At 49.1% G+C, this 23731-nt stretch overlaps 1 protein-coding gene across 1 annotated transcript; it reads left to right on the forward strand.

Moving 5' to 3' along the window:
- The first annotated feature begins 42 nt into the window (after positions 1-42).
- BUB1 (BUB1 mitotic checkpoint serine/threonine kinase) lies at positions 43-23731 on the forward strand. The gene is made up of 41 exons (XM_077782002.1): positions 43-126; positions 223-305; positions 857-971; positions 2046-2174; positions 2379-2495; positions 3201-3319; positions 3450-3551; positions 4182-4308; positions 5226-5427; positions 6160-6304; positions 7364-7549; positions 7817-7881; positions 8144-8231; positions 8462-8531; positions 9071-9290; positions 9398-9488; positions 9738-9851; positions 12131-12190; positions 12313-12457; positions 12759-12955; positions 13445-13485; positions 13746-13840; positions 14149-14195; positions 14296-14486; positions 14652-14800; positions 15155-15492; positions 16109-16161; positions 16677-16817; positions 17651-17746; positions 18053-18143; positions 18513-18588; positions 19102-19282; positions 19748-19826; positions 20234-20457; positions 20809-20949; positions 21515-21630; positions 22277-22438; positions 22554-22711; positions 22797-22974; positions 23145-23251; positions 23429-23731. Exons 1-41 carry the CDS (start codon positions 106-108, stop codon positions 23622-23624), a joined length of 5256 nt encoding a protein of 1751 aa, XP_077638128.1. The 5' UTR covers positions 43-105; the 3' UTR covers positions 23625-23731.

Genomic DNA, 23731 nt, shown 5'->3' on the forward strand with positions numbered 1-23731 from the left:
CCCCGCTCCCGAGCCCGGCCCCGCCTCCCGCTTCCGCCGCCGCGGGGGCGGGACCGGCCCCGTTAAAGGCGGCGGGGCCGGGGAGGTGCCGCGTCCGCCCGCGCCATGGCCGAGGCGGCGGCGCAGGTAGCGCCGGGGCGCCGCGTCCCCTTCTCCTTCCCCCTCAGTCACTCCGCGGAGTTTCCCCGAAGCTCCTGACGCGCTGTCTTGTGTTTTCCCCAGGATCTCCTGCTGGCAGCAGCGTTTGTCTCCGATGCACAGTACAACAGGAATATTCCTTTTAAGACCTCTCCGGAGGCTGTCAGGTAAGGAGGCGTGCGCCCCAACCACACCTGTGGAGAGCCAACCACAGCTGTGGTCAAACACCAACAGCCAGAAAAAGTCGGGAATGCTAAGAGGGGTGGATGGGTGGGGTGCCAAAAATTTGGCTTAAGCTGAAATGCTTAAAACGGGGCTCAGTGCATCTGTTTGTTGAGGATGGGAAATGGCATTAAAAAGTTGCGGCTTGCTGGAGGGTAGAAAATAAAACTAACATGAAGTCTTCTAAGCCTCTGTGGGAATGAAGAGTGTGGGAGGCTTGGTCAGCCTTCAGCTATGTGGAAGGTGCTGGAGTGGAAGAACCAAGTTAAATATTTTTTGTTTACTATAATAAATATTCTGTTATTTAATCCTACTCTGAAAGACAGTATAGTATCTATCAGCTCTGAGACTGATTTGGAAACAAATTACCAAATTCCTTTCTGGCAGAAATGTTTGTTTGGGACAGCAAGTGCTGTTCTTCCAGGGCACATTTGGTGGTGCTCTGGGGATGTGCCCTGTAGCCTTTATTTATGGTGCCTGTGCCTTCTTCCTCCAGGCTTTATCACCTCTATAACCACTGGATGATGCGAACAGCCACCTACTTCTTCATCTTCCTCAACCTCTCCCTTGCCCTTTTTGAGGAACCTGCTGTGTATCCGCTCCCCTTTCTGGTGAGTTTGTGGTGTAGGAGCAGCAAATGCAGCTGCTGGAGCCAGCAAGGACCTCTTGCTTCAAAGTGGCTGTCAGAGATGCCAAGAGACAGTGGATGGTGATGTTTTTGCGGGTATCTTTGATCCTCTGCTCTGGTGAGACCCTACCTGGAATCCTGCATCCAGCTCTAGGTCAGGACCAGCACAGGAAGAGCATGGAAAGTTCGAGTGAGTCTAGAAGAGATGACCAAGTTGATCAGAGGGATAGAACAGGTCTGCTGTGAGGAAAAGCTGAAGGAATTGGGGTTGTTCAGCCTGGAGAACCTTCAGAGTGACCTAATTGGCTCTTCCAGTACTTGAAATGGCCAACAAGAAAGATGGAGAAAGGCTATTTCCAAGGGCCTGGAGTGCCAGGACAAGGGGGAATGGCTTCCCACTGCAAGAGGGCAAGATTAGATGGGATATTGGAAAGACATTGTCCCTTGTGAGGGTGGTGAATCCCTGGCACAGGTTTGCCAGAGAGCCTGTGGCTGCCCCTGGATCCTTGGAAGTGTTCCAGACCAGGCTGGACAGGGCTTGGAGCAACTGGGGTTATGGGAAAGTGTCCCTGCCCGTGGCATGGGGTCATCTTTATGGTACCCTTCAACCCAAATGATTCTGTGATCTTATAATTCTGTGATCTGTTTGAAATGGGTACAAAAAAGGCACAGGAGCTGGCAGGGACTGTAGAAGCCATTGTGGCCCCCAGCGATGGCCCATGTGACTGTGGTCAAAGTCATGTTGCTGTTCTCCATCTCAGAGACCAGTTCCAGCCTTCTTTAGGACTCAAGTCCAGTCCTCATGTGTGAAATTAGAAGCCTAGTTTTACTTCAGCCCAACTTTTCTGCAACCTTTTTATTTGTCCTGCACCAGTGTGATTGTGGAAGATGTACTCCCTGAATCCTAGAGCAAACACAGACTTGCTGGCTTTAACCTGCCTGTGGCAGGGAATTCTGTAAAAGAAAGCCTGAAAATATTGCTCTGCCTGTTTTTTATTATGCAAAAAGGAATATTGCTGCTCCTGGTTGTGCTGGCTGAGCCCTGCTCTCTCTGCAGGCCACATCAGTGCTGGAGGTGTTGTGCCTTCTGGTGTTCCTCGGTCGACTGACACACTTTGCCAAAGTCACCCTGCACAACGTGTTCTGGAAGGACACCAAGAACATCTGCATCATGGTGGCAATCCTGGTGAGTTGGGCCCAGGGGAGGTGTTTTTTTTCCCCCCCTCATGTTATTTTCCTGGGATCCCAGACCTGGCATACATGAGCCAAGGCCAAACCAACCAACTTTCACAAACCTGTCGTGTGTGCACCTCTCCTGTATCAACAAACACGTCACTATCTAGGCACATTCCAGCGTTTCTTCTGGGAGCTTTCCTTCTTTCTCCTACAGTTATCCCTGACAGACTTGGCCATATATGGGATCCTCAGGCTGTATGATGTGAGGAGCATCCGATGGTCAAGGATTGTGAGGCCCATCTTCCTCATCAACTTCGCAGAGAGTCGCCAGGTACAGAAAAGGTCCAGTGGGATGTCCAGGGTCCTGTTTTTTCAGACAGCCTGCTGCTTTCCACAATTCCAGGGATGTAGCAGGAAGGTTTTATGGCAGAATTTAGGGTCCTGTGAGAAAGGGTTTGTTTCAGAAGTGGCCTGAAGCAATAATTTGAGGTGAGCAAAAGGGTGGATTCACACAGTACCAGAGAAAAAAACCCCGTGTTTCTCCCTGAGTCAGGGACCAGGTTACTGATTTCTGGAAGTCTCCTGGGTAAACAAGTGTCACGGTGTTCTCAAACCTGTAGTCCAGATTTGGACTCTGATTCCTCTCAGCATGGAGAGATCTTTGTCCTGCTGCCCAAGACTGGTCTGGTCCTGACTTACAAATTAATAAACTGTGATGTGGAGGCCTGGGGGAGGGAGCAGCTCAACATCTGGGCTCAGAGCATGTGCTTTGTGGCCTGGAGTGATGGATTTCTGTCCCTGACTGGTTCCCTGCAGCAAAGAACACCTCAGCAGTGCCCTGGGACCCTCTGTCCCTTGGCTCCTGAGTTCACTGTGATGTGTAGGTAGGGCCTTTCCTTCTAGGATCCCCCTGAAGAACAAGGAGGAGAGGCCTGGGACTCTCGCACCCCAGTTGTAGGGGTTTGATCCAGGTGGGATGGTGAGGGGAAAAAAGGGGTGCCACATTGCCTCTGAACACTTCCCTTGTCCCTGGCAGATCCGGAGGGCTTTCCGCAGCATCCGCAACACGCTGCCAGAGATCACCTACGTCTTCCTGCTCTTCATGTTCAGCCTCCTCATGTTCTCCCTCATGGCCTTGAAGCTGTTTGGAGAGAGGTGTGGATACTTCCTTTGCTCCTGGATACTCTGGGCAGACTCCAAACAATTCCTAGGGAATGCAAGCACTGCTCCTGTTGCAGGAGCTGTGATCCCAGTGCTTAACTTCAGGCTCTCCTCTTCCTCCTAGGAATCTCCAGACAGCAGAAGGCTTGCCCTACTTCAGAAACTACCTGGAGATTGTGTTTGACCTCTACGTGCTGGTGACAACTGCAAACAGCCCAGATGTCATGTATGGCTGTCATGTGTAGATGATCAGATCTCTTCCTCTCACAATGTTCTCAGGGCTCTCTGCGCAGCCTCTAATTTGCACAGCAAAGTTAAAATTCTGTGGATGTTGGGCTTTTCATCCCTATGTCTTCTGGGTTTCCATTGTAGTTTGTGCTGGGAAGGTGCTGTCAGGAGTAGGACAGGGAGGAAAGGCTCGGTCATCTATGTGATGGAAATATCTTGAGTACAACTGTGGTGGTACAGCGACCCTGGGAATTTAAACTGAGAAATAAAATGCAGCTTGTCCTAGAGCAAGTGGAAAAGCAGATTTGAGTGCAGCAAGGCTCTGAGGCCAAAAAATAGCATATGACTGAGGCATTGCCTCATGTCTGCTCTTAAATTTGGCTGCACTGGCAGAGATTTCATCTCTGTGCTGTTTTCTGCACACCCTCAGTCAGGGCCTGACAAGCCAGGATGGAAACCCAGCAGAGGAGAAGTGTTTGCTAACTGAACTAATGCAGTTTTTAGCTTTTATTTGACAAGTTTGATCTGGCAGTCCAAAACAGCGCTTGGAAATCCTTGTGGCAGTCTGTTTTCTCATGGACTCACTTTTGTCAGTCTGGCAGGCAGCAATCCCTCTCCCCTTCTCTAGGATGCCAGCGTTTGACTTCAGCTCCTGGTATGCCCTGTTCTTCATTGCCTTTGTCATTGTCAACACTTACATCTTCATGTCTCTCTTCCTGGCTGTGGTCTACAACAACTACAAGAAACACCTGAAGGTAATGCCTGGAGGGGCTTGTGACCAGTGGCTTCCTGCTGTTCTCTGTCAGGAACCTCTGTCTTTCCCTTGGAAAGCTTTGAGAAGGGGAAACAGCTTCTTGCCTTTGGTGTTCTGCAAACATCAAGCACAGATCCACTTTTCATATCATGGGGTTGTTGGGAGCTCTGCTCTTGGCATTGAATTAAATGTTCTATGGTTCTTATCTTCATGTTCAATGTTCTTATCTTCAGATAAGGAACACATTCTGCATTATCTTGGAGGCTTAGTTGTAGCTCAGGAATGCTGTCTCCATGCAGAGAATTGTTTTTGCACAGCATCTTTGCATGTGCTCTTAGAGCGAGGGAACTCGAAATGGGATGTCTGAGTAAATGAGAATTTTTGTTCTACCCAAACTGGGTAGGGGCAGTTTGGGACTTGTGACCAAAGGAGGAGAGCTGAGAATTCCTGGGTGATCCCATGAGGGGGTAGGATCTTTCTCAGAAAGCAGAGTGCGGATGTCCCTCTACTCACAGTCATGTGCAGAAGAGGATCCCCACCCCTGATCTCAGCAGGATTCACTTGTGGATGGGGAAGCATGTGTGGACACATCCTCTTTGCTTCTGTGGCCATGCAGATCCCATGATCTTTGTCACCTCCTTCCTGTCTGACACTACCCTTTGTCTTTCCTTCCGGTTTTTCAGTGTTGTCCCAGCATCCAGCAATCTGTTGATCCTTCCAGAGCTCGGTGTGGAGAACCCACAGCTGTCTGTTAAACACCATTTCTCACCCCACCCCCCCACTAACTATGCTGTGCTTTGTGCCCAGTGTCATTCCCCTGGGTCTCTTCGTGCATCTGTGTGCTGTGAAAATGAGTTTATTTGTTAAAGAAGGGTAGAAGGGCACCTGGAGCTGCCTGACTCCCAGCGCTCTCTCTAGAACGAGATCCGCAAACTCGCCTACATGAAGCGCCGCAAGATGATCGAGGCCTTCAACCTCCTGAAGGAAGAGGAGGGAGAGCAGTTTGTGGTTCGGGAAGCCCGGTGGAAGCAGCTGGTCAAGCTGGTGGCTCCTGACACCAGCAATTCCCACCGGGAGCTGCTGCTCCGCATCTCAGATGATGAGCAGAAAGGGTTCATAGGTGAGCAGTGGGGACTGGGGAGGGGCCGGGGCCAGGACCCTGATCCTTCAAGGGGCTTGGCATTGGGATTTTTAATCTGTAATGGACCCAGAGGGACTCAGAATCACAGTCATTGAGGTTGGAAAAGACTTCCAAGATAGAGTCCAACCTATGCCTGTTCCCCACCTTTGTCACCCAGCTCAGAGCACCGAGTACCATTACAGTCATTCCTTGAGCACCTTCAGGAATGGGGTCTCTGGGTCCCTCTCCCTGTTTCTCTCCAGATTCCTGAGGTCCCAAAAGGTTGTTCTTGCTGCCTGTGCTATAGCCCATGTCGCACACGCTGTGAGTGGCCCTTCATGGCCATTTGACATCAGGCCAAACTCTCCATGGCACGTGGGACCTTCTGTTGTCAGTAGAGGATGAATTATCAGTCCTTGTTATCAGATGCAATGTGGCTCCCCACACAGTCCTCTGGAGTGGGAGTATTGGGAGAGATAAGTCAGTTTCTGTGTTCTGAATCCTTCTGTGGTGGTTGTTGGCCCCTGGCTTGAGCCAATTCCCCAGGACTGGGGCAGAGAAGCTGCTTGAATTCCAAGTTCAGCCTGTTGTGTTGGATACCACTCTGGGATTGACTTTGCTGGGAGCAGAGACCGAGTCCAGATGGCTGCCACTCCTGTGGGCTTGGATTTGCGTTTAGCAGACACTGTTAGTTTGCCATGAGCTTAAGCTGACACTGACCCTCTGCTGCAGACAAGAAGTCCTTCGTGCAGCTGGCGGACCTGCTCAACATTCAGGTGGTGACGCTGAAGATCCGCCAGCACCCCCTGGCGCGCTGGGCGCCGGCCATGTACGGATCTGCACCCAGCTGGCTCCTGCGCCGCGTTGTGAGGCACAGGTGAGCTCTGCCAGGGCCCAGGGCTCACCTGGATGTGCTGCTGGGGAGGACAGACGGAGCCCTCAGGGGCTCTGCTACTGCTCCTGGCATGCCTTGGTCAGTGTGGAGGAACCAGCTGTGGCTGTGGGTAAGCCCCCGCTGTCTGAGCCGGGTTTTGCTGACATCAGGCTGTGCTTTGTGTCTTGCCATGCAGGACCAAAGTGCTGCACTTAGATCTGCTCCTACCTCAGCAGTCTGTGCTGCAGAGCTGTGTCCTGCTGCCTCATCAGCCCTGGGAGTTCTGGAGTTCCCTAGAGCTCTCTTTCACCTCTGGGCTTTCCCAGAATCCCAAAATAGGTTGCAAGGAACATCTAGGTATGGGCTAGTGGAATCCCCTGCTCCAAGCAAGGTCAGCCACAGTAGGGTACTCAGGGCTATCCTAACTGGTCTAGAGTATCCCCAGAGCATGGAGGCTCCATAACCTCTCTGCAACCCCTCCCAATGCTTGATCACCCCTGGTTAAAAAAACCCAAGCAACTTCTTTAAGTGGAAGTTCCTGTACTTCAACTTGTGCCCCTTGCCTCTTGTGTTTCCACTGCATGTCACTGAGAAGAGTCTGGCTCCATCTTCCCTGCACCTTCCCATCAGGTATTTATGCACAGGTGCTGGTCCTGACCCTTCTCCCTGTCAGGCTGGACTATCCTAGCTCTCCAACGCATCACATTGCACTGTCTGTCATTCTGTCAGTTCTGTGACCCTTTAATGCACCAGCTCTGTGTGTTCAGGCCTCTCTTGTACCAGGAAGCCCAGCTGACCCTGGTTCCTCCCCCAGCACCTCCAAGCGTGGCCTCACCAGTACTGAACAGGTGGGGAAAAATCACTTCCCTGGACCTGTTAACCAAATTCTGTGTTGGACTTCAACAGCAAAACTAAACTCTTCAGTGACTCCCCCAAATTCTCAGGTTTGAAGAGAACTGATGGGTAAAGAATTTTTGAGAGAGGAGGCAAAGAGCTTCCAAAGTAACTGTGTGACTTTGACCTTCTTGGGAGCTGCAGACTGATCTCTCTTGGTTCTTGCAGGGCTTTTGTTTGGACTTACGATGCCATCATCCTGGTAAATGCTGTCTTCATTGCTCTGGATGAAGAAAGCCCCTACATTTCCTATGCAGAGTGGGTGTTCCTTGCTCTGTACATGATCGAGATCCTCCTGAAGGTCTACACTTACGAACCCAGGGAGTTCTTTGGCAAAACCCAGTTCTGGAACTGGTGAGTGGGAGTTCTGGAAGTTTGTGTGGAATGTGGTGAGTGCTGTGCTCGGCTCCTCAAGGACTGAAAGGCTCCAAACTCCTGTGCCAGCCAGGTGTGTTTAAGATGGATCAGGAGTTGTGACAAAGCTCTCCCATGTGCCCATAGTCTGAGCTGACCCAGGGCTGCCTGGGCCTGATGTGAGAGGAGCAGGGGTCACTCCTTGTTTAAACCCCACTCCTGTCCCTGTCCCCCAAAATCTAACAGCAGTGCCTTCCCTCATGCCAGGTTTGATACTCTTATCATCTTTGCTGCCCTGACTGCAACGATTCTCAATGCCACCCTCAAGTCCAGTAAGTGCAGCTTGAGCAGCCTGCATGCCTTGGGAATTTTGGTGTCCTCCCCACCTTCTGCCAGCACCTCAGGCTTGAGAGGCTTTGTGACCAGACAAGGAGTTTCTGGAGGGTTTCTAAGAACTAACCCAGTCATCCTCTTTTTTCCCTTTTAGCTCCCTGTTATAGTGTTTAACAAGAACACAATAATAACAAATGAAAGAATTTTATCTACACACTTCCCTTTATTTTCATAATAAAAATATGTTTGTTCTTTTTTCAGCCATGAAGTACAACAGCCAGCAGATCCTGGACATTGTGTTCATCCTAAGAGTCCTCAGGCTGATCCGGATTGTTGACAGCATTCAGAGGTGAGGAAGAAAATGGGATGGGAGATGGTTTTTGGGCAGGGGTAGTTCTGTGCCAGAGGAGGTGCTCTGTGTGCCCAGCACTGACCATGGCCACCCCACAAAGCATCCCAAGGCCTTGTCCCAGCCTGCCTGGGATGAGCCCAGTGGCTGCCTCTCTGGAGGCTTTCTTTGGGGATGTGGGGAGCATGGGTGGCCAGGGTGTGACAATAACCAGTGTGGGCTCTCTGTAGGTTCCAGGTCATCATGAACACCCTGATAAACATTGTCCCGACCATGCTGACTTTTGGTGGGCTCACTCTGGTAAGAAATCCTGGTGTCTTGGCTCAAAGCACTCCAGTTTCACGGAAGTGTGTCTTAAATCTCATACTCATGCTGTTTCCAAGGGAATAAATGCAATTCCCTGGATGGCAGGCCCTTGGAACTGTAAGTATCCATTTGAATCATGGCTATTCTGCAAGTGAAGGGCTGCATTCCTGCTTTTTCCTGGATCAGGATGTCCTCCTTGGATCCATGGAGTGTTCTGGCAGCCTGGGCTTTGCATCATAAGGAATTAAATCATGGTTTGGGGAAGAGGCTGAATGAGAAACCTGGATTTCAGATGATTTCCTAAAATGAGCTTCTGTTGTGATTTGGGAATATTTCCTATACATGTATTTGTAGTTCTTGGCTAATTATTCCTGCTTGGTGATTGCTGTTGGGTGACTTAGGGCTCTTGGAGTCTGTGCTGCCCTCCAGCCCCTTGCTGTGCCTGTGGAAACTGGAAAACCTGCTGGGATGCTGAGCTTGCCCTGGGGCTTGCAGCTTGCTGGAGAAGCAGGTGATGGGGTTTCTCTTCCCAGGTTGTGTATTGTGTGTTTGCTATCATTGGCATGGAGATATTCCACGGGAAGATCCAGTCCTTCCCAGCCAATTCAAATGCTCCTTACGCCCTGGAATGTGGGAATCCAGCTCTCAAGGATTCCTTGTTTGCCCGTGGGAAGTACTGCAAGAACAACTTCAATGACTTCGCCTCATCCTTCATCGTCCTCATGGAGCTCACTGTGGTCAACCAGTGGCACGATATCCTTTGTGGTGCACATTCCCAGCTGGATTCTTGGGAAATGTTTTGGGTTTCTGGTTCTTTCCTCAGCTCCTCCTTTCCTCTTTTCCCTTAACTCCCACTCTACTCTTTGCCAATGGATTTGCCAGCGTCACAGCTCAGCCTGCCAAGCTCTACTTCATCACCTTCCACATTGTGATGGTGATCATCATTGTCAAGTATGTTTTTTGGGATTATTTCCTCTGCTTTAGATGAAAAGGGGATCTGTCCCTGTCAGGGTACTGTTGGTGGGTCCTGGGGTCACCCACTGGAGACAGGTGGGATGTGGGATCTGCTGCATTCTTGTCCCCACCGGGTGCTGCTCTGACCTGGAGGGGATGGAGCACTGGGAAATAAGCCTGGGCATGCTGATACAGGCAGTGCCAGTGAGGAAATTCTGTCTCAGTTCTGCTTGTTGTTTCTTTCAGTATCTTTGTGTCATTCATCTTGGAAGCTTTCTTTGTGGAGTACTCCCTGGAGAAGAGTGATGTGGAAACTGCCATCGAGCAGAAAATCCAGGAGCTGGGAGTGGGAGTTCAAGAGTAAGATCCCAAATGTACCCAAGCTGGATGTGGCAAATTTGGCACCACTGATGAGGGAAAACCACCCTCTGTGTCGAGGGAAAACCACCCTCTGTGTCGAGGGAAAACCACCCTCTGTGTCGAGGGAAAACCACCCTCTGTGTCGAGGTGTGAGCTGACATTCCCCTTCCTTGTCACAAAGTTCTGGCTCATCTTCCTGAAAAATGGAAATTCCTCTTCCCTGTCTTGAAGTTCTGGCTCCTCTGCTGGCTTAGGTGCCAGTAGAAGCCACTGGTGTTGGCTTTGCTGCCTCCTGTGGCTCTTCCAGTTGGGCATTCCAGCCCAGAGGACAGGAAAGATGCTGGAAAATAACCCTTTGGCTGGTGCTTGTCCTGCCCCACTGAGAACCCATCACTGCCGGGTTCCCAGGGTGGGATGTGACCCCTTCCCAGGGTAATTCCTGGCCCTTGCTGTGCAGGGATGAGCTCCAGCATGAACAGCTCCTTGACAACTTGGAGAGTGCAGAGCATGAGTTTGCTGGGGAAGGTGGAACAAAGCCACAGAGCAAAGGGCTGGTGTTCAAAATTGCCTCCAAACGTAAGTGTGATCCTCCAGGGTGTCCAGGCCCAAGGTTCCTAGATGTTCCTGGGGAAGCTCCAAATCCCTGCTGCTCCCTTGGGGCTATAAAAGCAGCTAAACCCCACCTGGAAAATTTGAGACAGCTGTGGACATTTGATGTTTGTTTTTACTTCTGTGGTATCTTCTCTCCCACCTTAGCTCTTCTGTGTTCGTTGTCTTCAGTAACCTCCCTCTGGAGACACTGCCTTGGTGGCCGAGGTCCTGCTGTGCCAAGACACCTGTTTTCCTTTCTCCTTCCTCTGTGGGCTTTGCATTCCTGCTGCCTTGGATCACGGGATGACTGTATCCTTCTTTCCTCTGGCTCGGTGACTGTTTCCATCCTTCTCCTGGCTTTCTTGCAGTACCTCAGATTTCCATTGTGTGTGAATAGAAGGATTTAAAATCCCAAATAATGGCCTTATCTTCAAGAAGGGGTCAGAGTACTTAAAGTAGATGGGATGGAAAAGCAGGGAGTGCAATTTGGGCGATTTTCTTTCCCATTTTAAACCATGGGCCTTTAAGGTATCCAGAGGAGCACATCTGGTGCTTATAGGGCATTTTTTTGTCCCTTCAGGATACAGGACAGTGGATGCTCTGCTCCAGCGCATGTTCGAGGCAGAGATACCCCTGGAGGATGACGGTCCTTCCTTTGAAGAGATCCTAAACTTGTCCCCCACCTCGGCTGTTCCCAGGAGCCCGAGTTCCGAGAGTGCGGCGTGACGGGCGGATCAGGGAATGGAGCCGATTCCCGGCTGTCCAGGTGCTCCCTGGCTGCTCCCAAGCGTGTGGCCCGGGTTACGTGGTGGGAACAAACAGCTTTGCCCTCTAAAGGAGCTTTATCTCATGTAAAGTCTCATATAAACGTCTAGAATGCAGGGAGGAGTCAGAGGATCCGGCTGTGCCCGGATAGGGACCGTGCCGTGGGCAGTATGTTATGGAATAACTACTTCTTGTAACTGGAATTGTATCGCAGTACTTTTATATGCAGCTATGGACCGCTGTACGCTGAATGAAGCAGCTCTTCAGTACAATAAAATCAGCAGTTTGTAAAAACGATGGATTATCTCCAAGTTAACGATGGGAGAGGGTTGCGGCTGCTCCACGATAACGTGCAGGGCTCGGAGGTGGGACGCGAGGAGGCGGGTGAGGAGTGGGGGCCGCTCTCATCTCCGGGGCCGCGCGCTGCCTTTCCTTTCCAGCCTTTCCCCAATTCCTGCTTTTATCCCGCTTTTGGCCCCGGCCGTGTCCCGGGGCGCCGCCCAGCGCCCGCGGCGGGAACTGCTTCTTGCGTGATTGATGGGGCTAAAGGCCAATGGGGAATGCAGTGCGGGCCGAGGGCTGGCCAATGAGAATGCAGTGCGGGCCGAGGGCTGGCCAATGGGGAGCGGCGTGGGGCCGCGCGCGGCCAGTTTGAAGCGGCGGGAGCGGTTGGGGCGGGCGGCATGGCCGAGTCCCGGTGGTGAGCGGGGAGCGGGACAGCCGGGGCCCGGGCGGCGGGAGCTCGGGACAGCCGGGGCTCGGGCGGCGGGAGCTCGGGACAGCCGGGGCCCGGGCGGCGGGAGCTCGGGCTGCTCCGGCCCCCGGAGAGGCGCGGGTGCCGTGGCCACGCGGGGCCGTGGGGGTGGCAGAGCCTCCACCCCATACCGCGGGCGCTTCCCACTCTGCCGGTCTTTTCCCTGCAGGAATTACGAGGCTCAGATCCGGAATTACCGAGGGCCCGACCCGCTGGAGCCGTGGGACAGGTGAGCGTTGGCCCTGGCCCGGGATGCCCCATCCCCGGTTTGGGTGTCGCCCCTTCCCTGGCGCATCCCTGTCCGGGAGCTGTCCCTTCCGTGGGTGGGAGCTGACTCCGGAACGCCTCCAGGTACCTGCAGTGGGCAGAGGGATGTCTCCCTCTCCAAGAGAAGCAGACCTGCTGGCCTGGGCTCCTGGAGAAGCTGGTGCAGGTGTTCGTGAGCGACAAGAGGTACCATCAGGACCTGCGATTTGTGAGCTACTGTGTTAAGCTGGTGGGTACGGCTACCGTTTTCTGGGAATTAAATTATCCTAATTTATTCTGGAACTGCAAAGAGCTCTGGGAGGTGCGGGAGGCCTCAGGAATTCTGATCCTCTGCAGGACAGGAGGATCAGAAAAAAGCAGAAGTGTGTTTTTTAACCTGTGTAGCTTGGAGAAATTTGCCTTAACCTCTCTTATCCTCAGAAAACTATAATTTTCTATTGTGATGACTAAGAAATTCTAATGTTTTTTGTCTGCAACTCCCTTTGATGTTCTTGGAAGTGCTGATGGCTTTGTGCATTTGTGTTGTGCAGGCAGAGTTCATATCTTCCCCGTGCCAGTACTTTGAGTACCTGCACGGGCAGGGAATTGGAGCCAAGACTTCGGATTTCTACCTGGCCTGGGCTCAGCTGCTGCTGAAGGAGGGCAACGTGCAGGGAGCAGCAGCTGTGCTCCAAAAAGGGCTTCTCAACCAGGCACAGCCCCAGGAGAGCCTGCAACAGCTCCACTGGTAATGCTGAGGCCTCTTCTACTCATTTACTCAGTGCTCATAATTAACCATGGGTAGCATCCGGCAGTTTATTTTTTCAGTGTGCTTATTTTGTTTAAAGGGAGGTTTAAACTTAATAATGTTTCTTTGCTGTTGAATATTTATTAGGTGTTTTGGGATGTATATTAAAAAAAAATATCCCAGAGTGAAGCTGATGATCCTTGAGCTGAATCTTAGAGTTTAACTATTTAAGTCTGGGAAGCTAAATGCAAAAAACCAAAGTAAATTGTAATATAAAACAAATACCCTGTAATATAAAACAAATACCCAGTTCTGTTCTCCTGCTGCCTCTTGAAGGCTTTTTGTTTTGCAGCTGTGGAGATGTCCATATGCAGTAAAAATCATGCTTTCATGGAATGATTGTACAAGGAAATCCAAGACTACTGGGAAGTGGGGAAGGGTGAGGGACAGGTGATTTTGTGGTAATAATAGAGTTTTTTTGCAATTTAGCTCCCTGCAGAGGTATGATCCTTGGAATCCTCCTTCGCAAGGTGAGGATGAAGAGTCGTGTTTGATCTGTAGCTCCTCTAAATGAATTTTTTACCTCAATGAGTGAGTTTCGTCAGTGAAAGAAACAAATTCCCTGTAGAAGTCTCTTTATTTTCCCTCTTTACGTGAAAAATTCTTAAGGATAACGTATTCAAAACAAGTTATTAATTTTTCAGTGCTTCAAGTTAATCAAAATTCACAAAGGAGCAAACAATTTTTACTCAATAAGTAGAAAATACTTACATTATATTTTCTGTCCCAGACACTGCTGTTGTAAAACCACTTCAGACTTCTCATGCTGCAAATCAAATGGCTCCTCCAAAAGGTGGCTTAAGTCCTAATCTCTGCAAAACTCAGGTAAATGACGAATTATTTGGGAAAGATGTTTCATGTAGAGTTTAGGTTGGTAAGCTTGGCTGAATAGGGTAGACTGACTGTATCTGGTGTATCTCAAAACTGATACTGAGGTGATATTGCTCTTGTTTTCCTGCTGCAAGCATCACATCTCCATAGGAATGTCTCATCTGGGAAGCACTGGGTCACACTCAGTGGCCTGACACATTCCCAGAATCACAGGAATAATATTAGCAGTGGACTCTGTGCCAGTTGTACTGCTTGAACTTAATTTAATTTTTTTTTTTTGGTGTTTTATTTCCCTGCTTTAGGGTCTAGATGCTGCTGACTCTCAATCCTGTGCTGCTGGAAAAGAAGTGTAAGTGGTTGGGTGGTCCTTTCCAAGTGCCACTGAGACAACGAGCTCTCTCCTGGGATAAATCCCCCAACCCTGGCCCTTCCCTCTCTTTCCCTCACAGGAACTACGTCACCTACATCTCCAAGTCCGAGGTTGCGCCCAAGCCGTCATCGGGGGCTGCTGGGTGGGAGCAGGTCCCGATGTACGACAAGAACCTGCTCCTGTGCGAGGGCTCCGAGCTCTCCTTTGAGGAGCTGAGGGCCAAGAGATACTTCAGGAAATACGAGCTCCTCAGGAAGCAGCAGGCACTGGGTATCCTCCTTTTTCCAGCTCTCCAGATGGCTGCTTCCTGGTTGAGCTCATCCCCTGGGCTCCTCTTTGCAATGCCACATTAGTGGTATCTCTCCTGACGGTACAGGAGGCACAGCACGTCATAAGACCATGTGTATTCATTTAATCTCATTGTTTTCTCCTTAGAGGAGGAGCAGAAAGACTCCATGAGGAAAAAGGAATCGGCAGTCCTGGAACTCCAAGCCCTGCAGCAGAAACTGGACCAGCTCACCCAGCTCTCCAGAAGCCTGGAGGGAACGAGACTGGAACCAACAGTTGAGCCGTACCAGAGGGTGGTGAGTGGGTTCTGGGATGGACAGAAACACTCTGCATGGGCTTATCCCACAAAATCCAACTGTGCTGTAGGAGGGCAATACCAGTGTGGAAACCTGGCACAACTGGCAACACCCAGATTTTAAAGGTTTTACCCTGAACTGTGGCTTTGCTTCTCCACAGTTTAGTTTGAGATGCAGCTAGAAGTTCTCTTGAGTTCTGGGCGCGTGGAGCTAATGGGAAAAATGGGAATGGTTGTACTTGGGGGAACCTAAAGATTCTGTTGCATTCTGGTCATGTGGAGCTAGTTGAGAAAATGGGAATGGCTGCATCTGGGAGGGAATTTGGGTGTCACAGAACATTCCTCATCCCTAAAGGTGACCCCACCTGTGAGGCCCAGCACATCTGACATCCCAGCGAACTGGATGGCACCTGCTCCAGGGCTGGATGTGCCAAAGGGCCAAGCTCTGGTGCCTGAGCAGCCCCAGTTCCAGGCACCACCAGCAACTGCTCCCACCCTGCAGCCAGCAAAGCCCCTTGGCAACCACATCCCAGCCACCTCCCCCTGGGAAACACCGGAGGAGAAGGACCCGGCTGGAGCTCGGGCAGAGCCTGGGGAGCTCCAGAACAGTTTGCTGCACCCTGCCTTCAGTGCTGCTCCAGCTCAGGAACGGGCTCGTCCTGACCCAGCTCTGCCTCAGAGTGCAGGACAACTGTGAGTGTGCAGGCTCCTCCTCTGCTGTTGTGTCCTCGGGGTCCACACTGAGAATTAGCTAAAAATAAGCCTTTCTTCCCCTTCTGGAAGAAAATACCTGACCTGAAGCCACTGTTTATTAAACTTAGATCAAACTTGGTCCTTATGGCCATGTTTAATTCCGTTTACCCTGTAGTTTAGTTGCAGTAAGAGGAAATTTGGTGTAATGCCTGGAATCAAACCCAGGAAGTGCTTTGCTCCTGTAGATCCCACTCCAGGGTCTCCAGAGAAAGATAAAAAGTGCTGGTATTTTCTCCTCCACTTTTGCTGTGGGACTTGGCCACAAAATCAGGGGTGGGGGTGGAGAGGGAGAAAGCAAGGGTGGCTCATTGGACTTGGCCAAGGTGGGAACAATTATTCACTCATATTCCGGAATTCCTTAGAGGCAAACTGTGTCCAAGGAGAGCTTTCTGAAGGACTCTGCTGCCTCTGCCTCTGCCCAGGTTATTGGCAGCTGTAGCAGAAACTTTCCAGAGTGATCTGTATTAAAGGACCTCTCACTTCATTAAAATAGAAATTAAAATGGTATTTAAATAGCTTTTATTCCAAGGTAATGTTGTGACTCTTTCTTCTGAAGGTCCCCTAACAAGGGATCCACTGGATTAACTCCTGCTGTGAATGTGAAGGAAGGTAAGGAACCTTTGGATGGGGACTGATGCAATTGGTGTGGCTGTTCCCAGCTGGGAATCATTAACTGCGTGTGGACACCAGTTCCAACCCTGGCAAAGCTTCTTGACTTCCCAACCTCCATCCCTGCATGTCTGTGCAGGGTCTCTCTATCCCTTCCATGGAACATGGATCCAGTCCCTGTTCCAATGTTCTGAGCAATTCCTTTTGGAGCATGGTTGGGAATCACTGTTTGTCCTTGCTGGCTTCCTGCTTCACTTTCTTCGTCAGGATAGAGCATTCCTGGGAATTGCAGATAGATTCCTTGGAAGCCACCCAGCTGTCCCAGGTCCCTCTTGCTCTCCAGGGCAGCCTCCCTTGGGAATCTGCCACACAAATCTCTGAACAAGACAAAATCTTTCCCCAAATTCTGCGTCGCTGCTGCTCCTTTCGTTTACTTCCCTCACTAATATTTTGCTGGAATGCTCATAAACAATCCCAGGCTCCTTCAGGAGTGGTCTTGCTGTTGTGTTTTCCAGCCTCCAGAGTTGGGAATTCCTCCTTTGCCTATGCAAATGCTTCCCAAGCCACCCCCAACACCTCACTGGGAGGAGCAATGGGAACAACAACGCCCTTCAAGGTGCAGCCATCACCCACAGTCCACACGAAGGAAGCCTTGGGTAAGGTCTAGAATAAAATTTTCCTTCCCCTGGAGACCATGGGATCTTTCCTGGAAATAGTGAAGCCTTTTCTATCCAAGGGAGCAGTTTGGGGATGGGCACGTGCACCATTCAAAGAGGAAAATAACATTAAATCATTAATTGTCTGTTGGCATTATCTGGGTGACCCAAAACTTCTGACCAGTTATTGATGTTTTAACAACATCCCAGCAGCCACATCCCATCAATTCCTGGATAAATCACTGCCAGGCTTCTTGGGAGTGTGTTGTCTGAGCTGCTTTTTCAGGGAGTCCTGTTTGGAATTTGAAGACCTAAACCACACTAATTTGGAAGTTCACAATCAGTTCTGCTTGATGCTGAGCTGAATAAAAATGAAAAAAAAACAACAACAAAAACCAAACAAACAAACAAAAACCCAAACAAACAAAAACACACACACAAAAAAAAAAAAAAAAACAAAAAAAAAAAAAAAAAAAAAAAAAAAAAGAAAAAGCCTGTGGCATTCATCAGTCCTACAAATATCTAAGTTTTCCAAAAATCTGAGAAATTAAAGGAGAATTTGCTCCCTTACAAAACTTGGAATCTTCCTTGGATAGGGAATAAAAAGATAAAAAGGACCATGACCAAGTGTGTGTTGGCCAAATTGGCCCTTCATGTGTCTGATTGGTTGTTTGAGGTGTTTAAATGTAAGAGGGAGGAATAATTGGTTATTGGCTGCTGATAAATTACAAGAATATTAATTGGCATTTGATTTGGCTGCTACACAATGGAAGAACCTCTGAAAATTTCTTTTCTTGGGAGATTTATTCCTTTATTATTTTTTTCTTTTTTAGGTGTTCTCATGGACATGTTCCAAACACCTTTCTTGCCTGAGCCATCTCCCCTGGAAGACAGTCAAGAACAATTTGAAGCCTTTTGCAGAAAAAGTGGTGTGTGCTCTTTATTTTCCCTGTCCCTGGAATTCCATCCTTTATTTCCCATTGACGCCTCCCACCAGCCCTTGCTGTAAGAGTTGAGCTGGACTGAAACTCAGGATCTTTACAAGAGTGAGCTGAGAGAGATTTTACATCTGGGGTTGGGCTGGAAAAATCTTCTTTCCAAGAGTTGATTGGAGTGGGAATTCTGCAGGTGCAGCTGGATGGAAACCTGAGCATCACGTGCCTTGAGACGGGGGAGAATGTGGCTGTGTAAATAGTCTTTGGGTGAAGATAACAGGGGTTATCTTTTATTTTCAGAGCCTGGTGAATGTTTGAAAACTAGCATTGTTGCCCCCGCCACTCCTGCATTTGCCATTTTTGAGGATGAGGAGGAGAAGGAGAATGGCAGGTAAGGAGGGGAAGAGGAGCAGCTGAGCTCAGCTCCATAAAAATCATGGAAAAAATCAATCCCATTCTATGGGACCTTGCTGTGGCTGTGCCAGGACTGGCTCGGATACAACTGGTGGCAGCTGCCTGGAGTGCCATGAGAAGAGCAGGAGTTGCTGCTCTGGGATTACACAACTTCCTTGTTTGGACAGTGCTTGGGAGGCTTCATTCCCTGCAGAATCTGAGCTGCTGCTGCTTGTCCAGGTTGCTGCAAATGAGGCTCTTAAAATTAAAAATTAAAGTTAAAACAAACCAATCTTTGTTGTGACCAGCGTGCCTGGAAAGCTCCTAAACTGGAAAGTTGTTCTAAACTTTTTGGATCATTTTTCAGGATCCCACAGCACAAGAACAAACCAGAGGAGCCCAGAACTTTTGGAGAACATCCCTTGACTGACTGTGCAGCAAAAGTGAGTGGTGATGCTGCAGGGATTAGCCTTGGAAGTGGGTTATGTACTTAGGAGGGTTACCAGAGTGGGTGGATTCAGCTCTGCTCTATCCCAATCCCATAATATTCATAGGAATGATGCCTGCTGAAGGCTGGATACCTTTTCCCATTCCTTGCCAACAGAATGAGCTTTATTGATTGTTGAGTGACATAAAATTAATGGAGAACTCCACCTCTCAAATGTGTGGAGTTGGCATCAGTTTGAGGGAAGAAGAGGCATTTCATCTTCCTGCAGCCACTTTGCAGCTTCCGTAGCCAAGGAGACGGACAGAACTGGGATAGAAGAGATCCCTTTCCATGGGATTGGCTTTTCCAGGCTCTAACAGCAGTTTCTGGTGGTCTGCATTTTGCTGTGGCTTTGACTATTACCAAAATTCAGACCCAGTCTAAAGCTGTGGAAACATGGGGGTTTGTTTATATTTCGGGGTAATTTTTATGGTTTCATTTTAAATCTTGAAATTTTTTTCCTGCCTAGGAAGAAACAGGGACCATAGAATTCCTGTGGGATGATTACACGGTGTGGAATGGCCCCTGCAGCAACAAAGCCCTGGCTCCTAGTCCAGACAACACCAGGGATTTTGCCCGAGCTGCCCAGCTCATGTCCACACCCTTTAATTACCTGGCAGCTCCTTCCCAGCCCCCTTTGGAGGACAGAGGTAAAATAAGGAATATTTTGTGTGGAAAAAAATTGAATTTGATGCCTCATTACTCCATTTCTGCCCAAATCCAAATCCCACCTATGTGTGGCTCTCACTGCTGCCACTCTATGAAACAGCAGCTCATAAGCTCTCCAAAAATTTTTAACTGGGATAAGAGGAGGTGGTGAGAGACAAGAGAGGCTTTGTGTGTCCAACTGCTGTTGTGAACCATTCCATGGGGTTGGGAATATCCAAACATCGCCTGAATCCCATCTGGAGCACCTTTATGCTGCTCTGCCCCTTTTAAATCTCGGAATATTCTTCCTGGAGAAACCCAGCTGTTATTTAACTTAGATATTTGAAATGAGGCTTTGAGTTCTGGTTTTTGTGGCAGCAGCTTTCAGAGCTGTTGTGTGAGAATACTCCAAATTTTCCTGCTTTTGGTGAAATGAACCTTGATTTGCTCTTGTTCCCTTTGTTCAGCCTGTAAGGAAAATTTGCCCCAAATGAATTTGGAATTCTCTGGAGAACTGCACAGGCAGCCAAAGCCCAAGAAGTCAAGGTATGCTTCTCCAATGTAAGTTTCCCAAGGTTTTCCACTGCATCAGCCTGGCTCTGCCCAGCACTCATCCCAGCACTCTGGGGGTAAACAAACCTGGGTTTGGTGACCATGCCTCAAAAATTTCCCCAATATTTAAGTTCTGCCCCATGGAAATTAAAAATTAACTGGCTGAAAATCCACTGTTTTCTTCTCTTGGTGGATTTGAGAATTACTAGGGAATGGGTAAAATTACTTGACCAAATCTAATTTTCTTAAGAAAATTCAATTTTATTACCTCCATGTTGGCCGTGGTGCCATTTGACACATTTTTGTTCCCTAAAGGTCCCAGACCCCCAGTGCAGAAGGTTAATAATCAAGTACTATTATAACATTATTAACAATTAATAATATTTTGTTTAAATCTGTAGCCCAGTTCTTGAACACATCCCAGAACAGAGAGGGCTTCATGGTAATGTCTTGAAACAAGGGACTGGAATCCAAGGAATTGCTGCAGCTGCTTCCCAACCACTGCACGAGCAGACAGCTCAAAGCAGAACTGGACATTCCTCCTGCCTTGGGGTGGATAGATGTTCCCAGGAGATGCTCTGTGGAGCCGAGCACGACAGGACAGCCAGGAGCGGGAGACCTGCCGGTACACAGCACTCCCTGTTTTTTCTCTCTGGATTCCAAGGGCTGTGCTTTGTGCACTGGAGGGAGCAATTCCATAATTCCTGTGAGGGATGTGAGGAGGGATGAGTATGGGTCGTACCTGGATTGCACATTGCCATGGATACTCCAGAGTGCACTTTGGGAAGCTCTGGATTTCTGGGCAGATGCAAAAGCTGGAGTATCAAAATCAAGGAATACTTCACACATCCTTATCCCTCCTGGAGGTTTTGGTTTATTATTTTCTTTCAATTAGTGATGCTTTCTCAAGCCCAAGTTTGTGTTACCTCCTTGGAATGACACCCAGAGCTTAAACACTTCCCTTTTTTCCATGAAGTCCTTGTTGAGAACCCCTGGGACAAGGAATTGATTGGCAAATTCTTGTCAGAACTTCCAAAGCCACTCCACACCTACACCAACTACTTCGAGTGGAAATCTCCCCTTCCATTCATCAAAGTGAAGACTGAACTCTCACTGGGTAAGAGCTCCTTCAAACTTATCACTGCCAAGCATTTCTTGAAGCTTTTTCTAGGAGAACTTTTCGGAAGTATGTGGGAATTCAGCTTCCTTGTGTGTGTATATCTCCAGATTATCTCAGCCTCAGGCTGGAAATTGGGCCTGGGGTTGGCTTGTTTGCCTTTTTTAGCATGAGCCTTTTGGATGTGGCATTTTTCCCAGTTCTCCCTGTAAACTGGGCCACAGCTCTCCAGCTTTGTGTGGAACAGCAGCGGGCCCATGTCAACAAAAGCTGTAGGACAGGGATTGCAACATCCCTGTGGGACTTAAACATTAGTATTTACTTTTCAGGCCATGCCCTTTGGAATTTGACTGCTTCCAGGGGGTCAGGCAAAAATAGAAACACTGGGGTTGAGTGTGTGGCACGTCCAGCACTCCTGCTCTCTCCTGTTCCTAGCAGGAAGAGATTTGTAGGGAAAGACTTGATCTAAGATTAAATAATTCATATGGGCTGGTGATTTTCTCTTTTTTTTCCTGGTTTTCCTCTGTGGAGTTGGGAAGCAGGATTTAATGTTAATCTTTTAAAGGTTCCACCTCATTCCATGTGGACTGCTTGGTTGGAGAAGGAGCTTTTGCCCAAGTCTATCAAGCTTCCATCCTGGATGCCAGTAACCCTCAGAATAATCAGAAAGTGATATTCAAGGTCAGTGGTGTTGGGCCACAGCAGGTCTCCTGGAATAATTCTGGAGTCTGACCCACCCCCTGGGTGGATTCACACACATCTTTGGCCTTTCCATGTCATATCTACCTCAGGACCTTTTTGTGGATCTTTGATTTCTCTCCATCATTTAGTCCTTCAGGAAAAAATAAAGCCCCTCTTTAACCCCTGAAGTGAAACTTTTTCAGGAGAAAAAGGTGATTTATGCTTTCTTTGGAGCATCAGCGATTCACAAGGAGTGTGTGGAATTGTGGCATGGGATTGAAGTCTTGATTTGAGAGGATTCATCATGGAATTTATCAACTGAGGTTAATTGCTATGAGGGTGGTGAGGCCCTGGCACAGGTTGCCCAGAGAAGGTGTGGCTGCCCCTGGATCCCTGGAAGTGTCCACAACCAGGATGGACAGGGCTTGGAGCAACCTGGGATAGTGGAAAGTGTCCTGTGGCAGGGGATGGAAGATGGGTCTGGATCATTTTTTCAGTTCCCTCCCAAACCAAACCATTCTGGAATAAGTTCAAGAGGGAAGATGCCTGATCTGTCATGAAAAACCAACAACAAAGCCCAACCTGAGAGGAACTCCAGCTTTTACTGCTCCCAGATTTTCCCAGGAAATCCCCTTCTTTCTTCCAGGTCCAGAAACCTGCCAACCCCTGGGAGTTCTACATTGCAACCCAGCTGGTGGAGAGGCTGAGCCCCAGCATGCACCACCTCTACATCCACTTTTATTCCGCCCATTTCTTCTCCAACGGCAGCGTTTTGGTGGGGGAGCTCCACAACTACGGAACGCTGCTCGTGAGTGCCACTAGCTTCTGTTCTGGAGCATCTCTGCTCTTAGGGAAGCGTTTCCTCCGCTTGATTTACCTTCTGTGTTCTTCCTTAAGCCATGCTGTGTGTCTCTGGCTTCCAGAATGCCGTCAACATTTACAAGAAGCTCCCAGAGAAGGTGATGCCCCAAGCCCTTGTCATCTACTTTGCTGTCAAAATCCTTCACATGGTGGAGGAACTGCACAGCTGCAAAATCATCCATGGGGACATCAAACCTGACAATTTCATCCTGGGAGAAAGGCAAGTGTCTCCTGTTGTCACCAGATGTCGCCATATGGGAGCCAGGAGACACTGAGGTGTGGGGTGTTTCTTGTCCTGTTTGAAGGTTCCTGGAAAACAACACGTGTGATATCGATGGGCTCTGCCACGGCCTGACCCTCATTGACCTGGGCCAAAGCATCGACATGAAGCTCTTCCCCGAGGGAACAGCCTTCACTGCCAGGTGTGAAACATCTGGGTTCCAGTGTGTGGAAATGCTGACCAACAAACCATGGAACTACCAGGTAAGGGACGGCCTGGAATCTCAGAGCTTATGGCACACTGAACAACTGGACTCTACCAGAGTTGAAGCCTCTTGCAGAGCCTCTCCCCCTCCATGGGGTGTTTTCAGCTCATTTTTAGTGCTCTGGGTGACAGCTCTTTTTGACACAAAATTGGTGTGGTTTTGGTTTAGACAGACTACTTTGGGATTGCAGCTACCGTGTACTGCCTGCTCTTTGGGACCTACATGCGCCTCAAGAATGACAATGGCGTCTGGAAGCCTGAGGGAACCTTCAAGAGGTGGGTGTCCAGAATATTCCCCAAATCTGTGCCTAGATTTCCTAGAAATCCATGTTGGTACCACATTGCTCAGGTCAGGTTCTGTCGCAGTTTTCCTAACTGGGAGCAGAGTAAAAACAAGTATTTTAACAGCTGAATTTAGTGCTTTTTTTGATGCTTTTTTGTCCCTTTTTGCAGGCTTGCCAATGCTGAGCTGTGGAAAGAGTTCTTTGAGAGCTTGCTGAACATTCCCAGCTGCCACAACCTGCCTTCCCTCAGAATCCTGTGCCAGAAGCTCAAGGATTTATTTTGCAGGTCCTACGCTAAGGAAATAAAGTTCCTTCGTAACAGACTTGTTGTGTTGCTCATCGAGCACAAACGCTCACGGAAATAAGGGATGAGTCTGCACAATTTCCAAGGACTTGGGGTTTTATGGATGTGGAATATTTTTTTAATAATTTGGTTTCAAATAATAAATTGGTTTGAGGTTGACTTCAGCAA

This window comes from Lonchura striata, chromosome 3 (genome assembly GCF_046129695.1).
Source record: "Lonchura striata isolate bLonStr1 chromosome 3, bLonStr1.mat, whole genome shotgun sequence".
Taxonomy (NCBI): domain Eukaryota; kingdom Metazoa; phylum Chordata; class Aves; order Passeriformes; family Estrildidae; genus Lonchura; species Lonchura striata.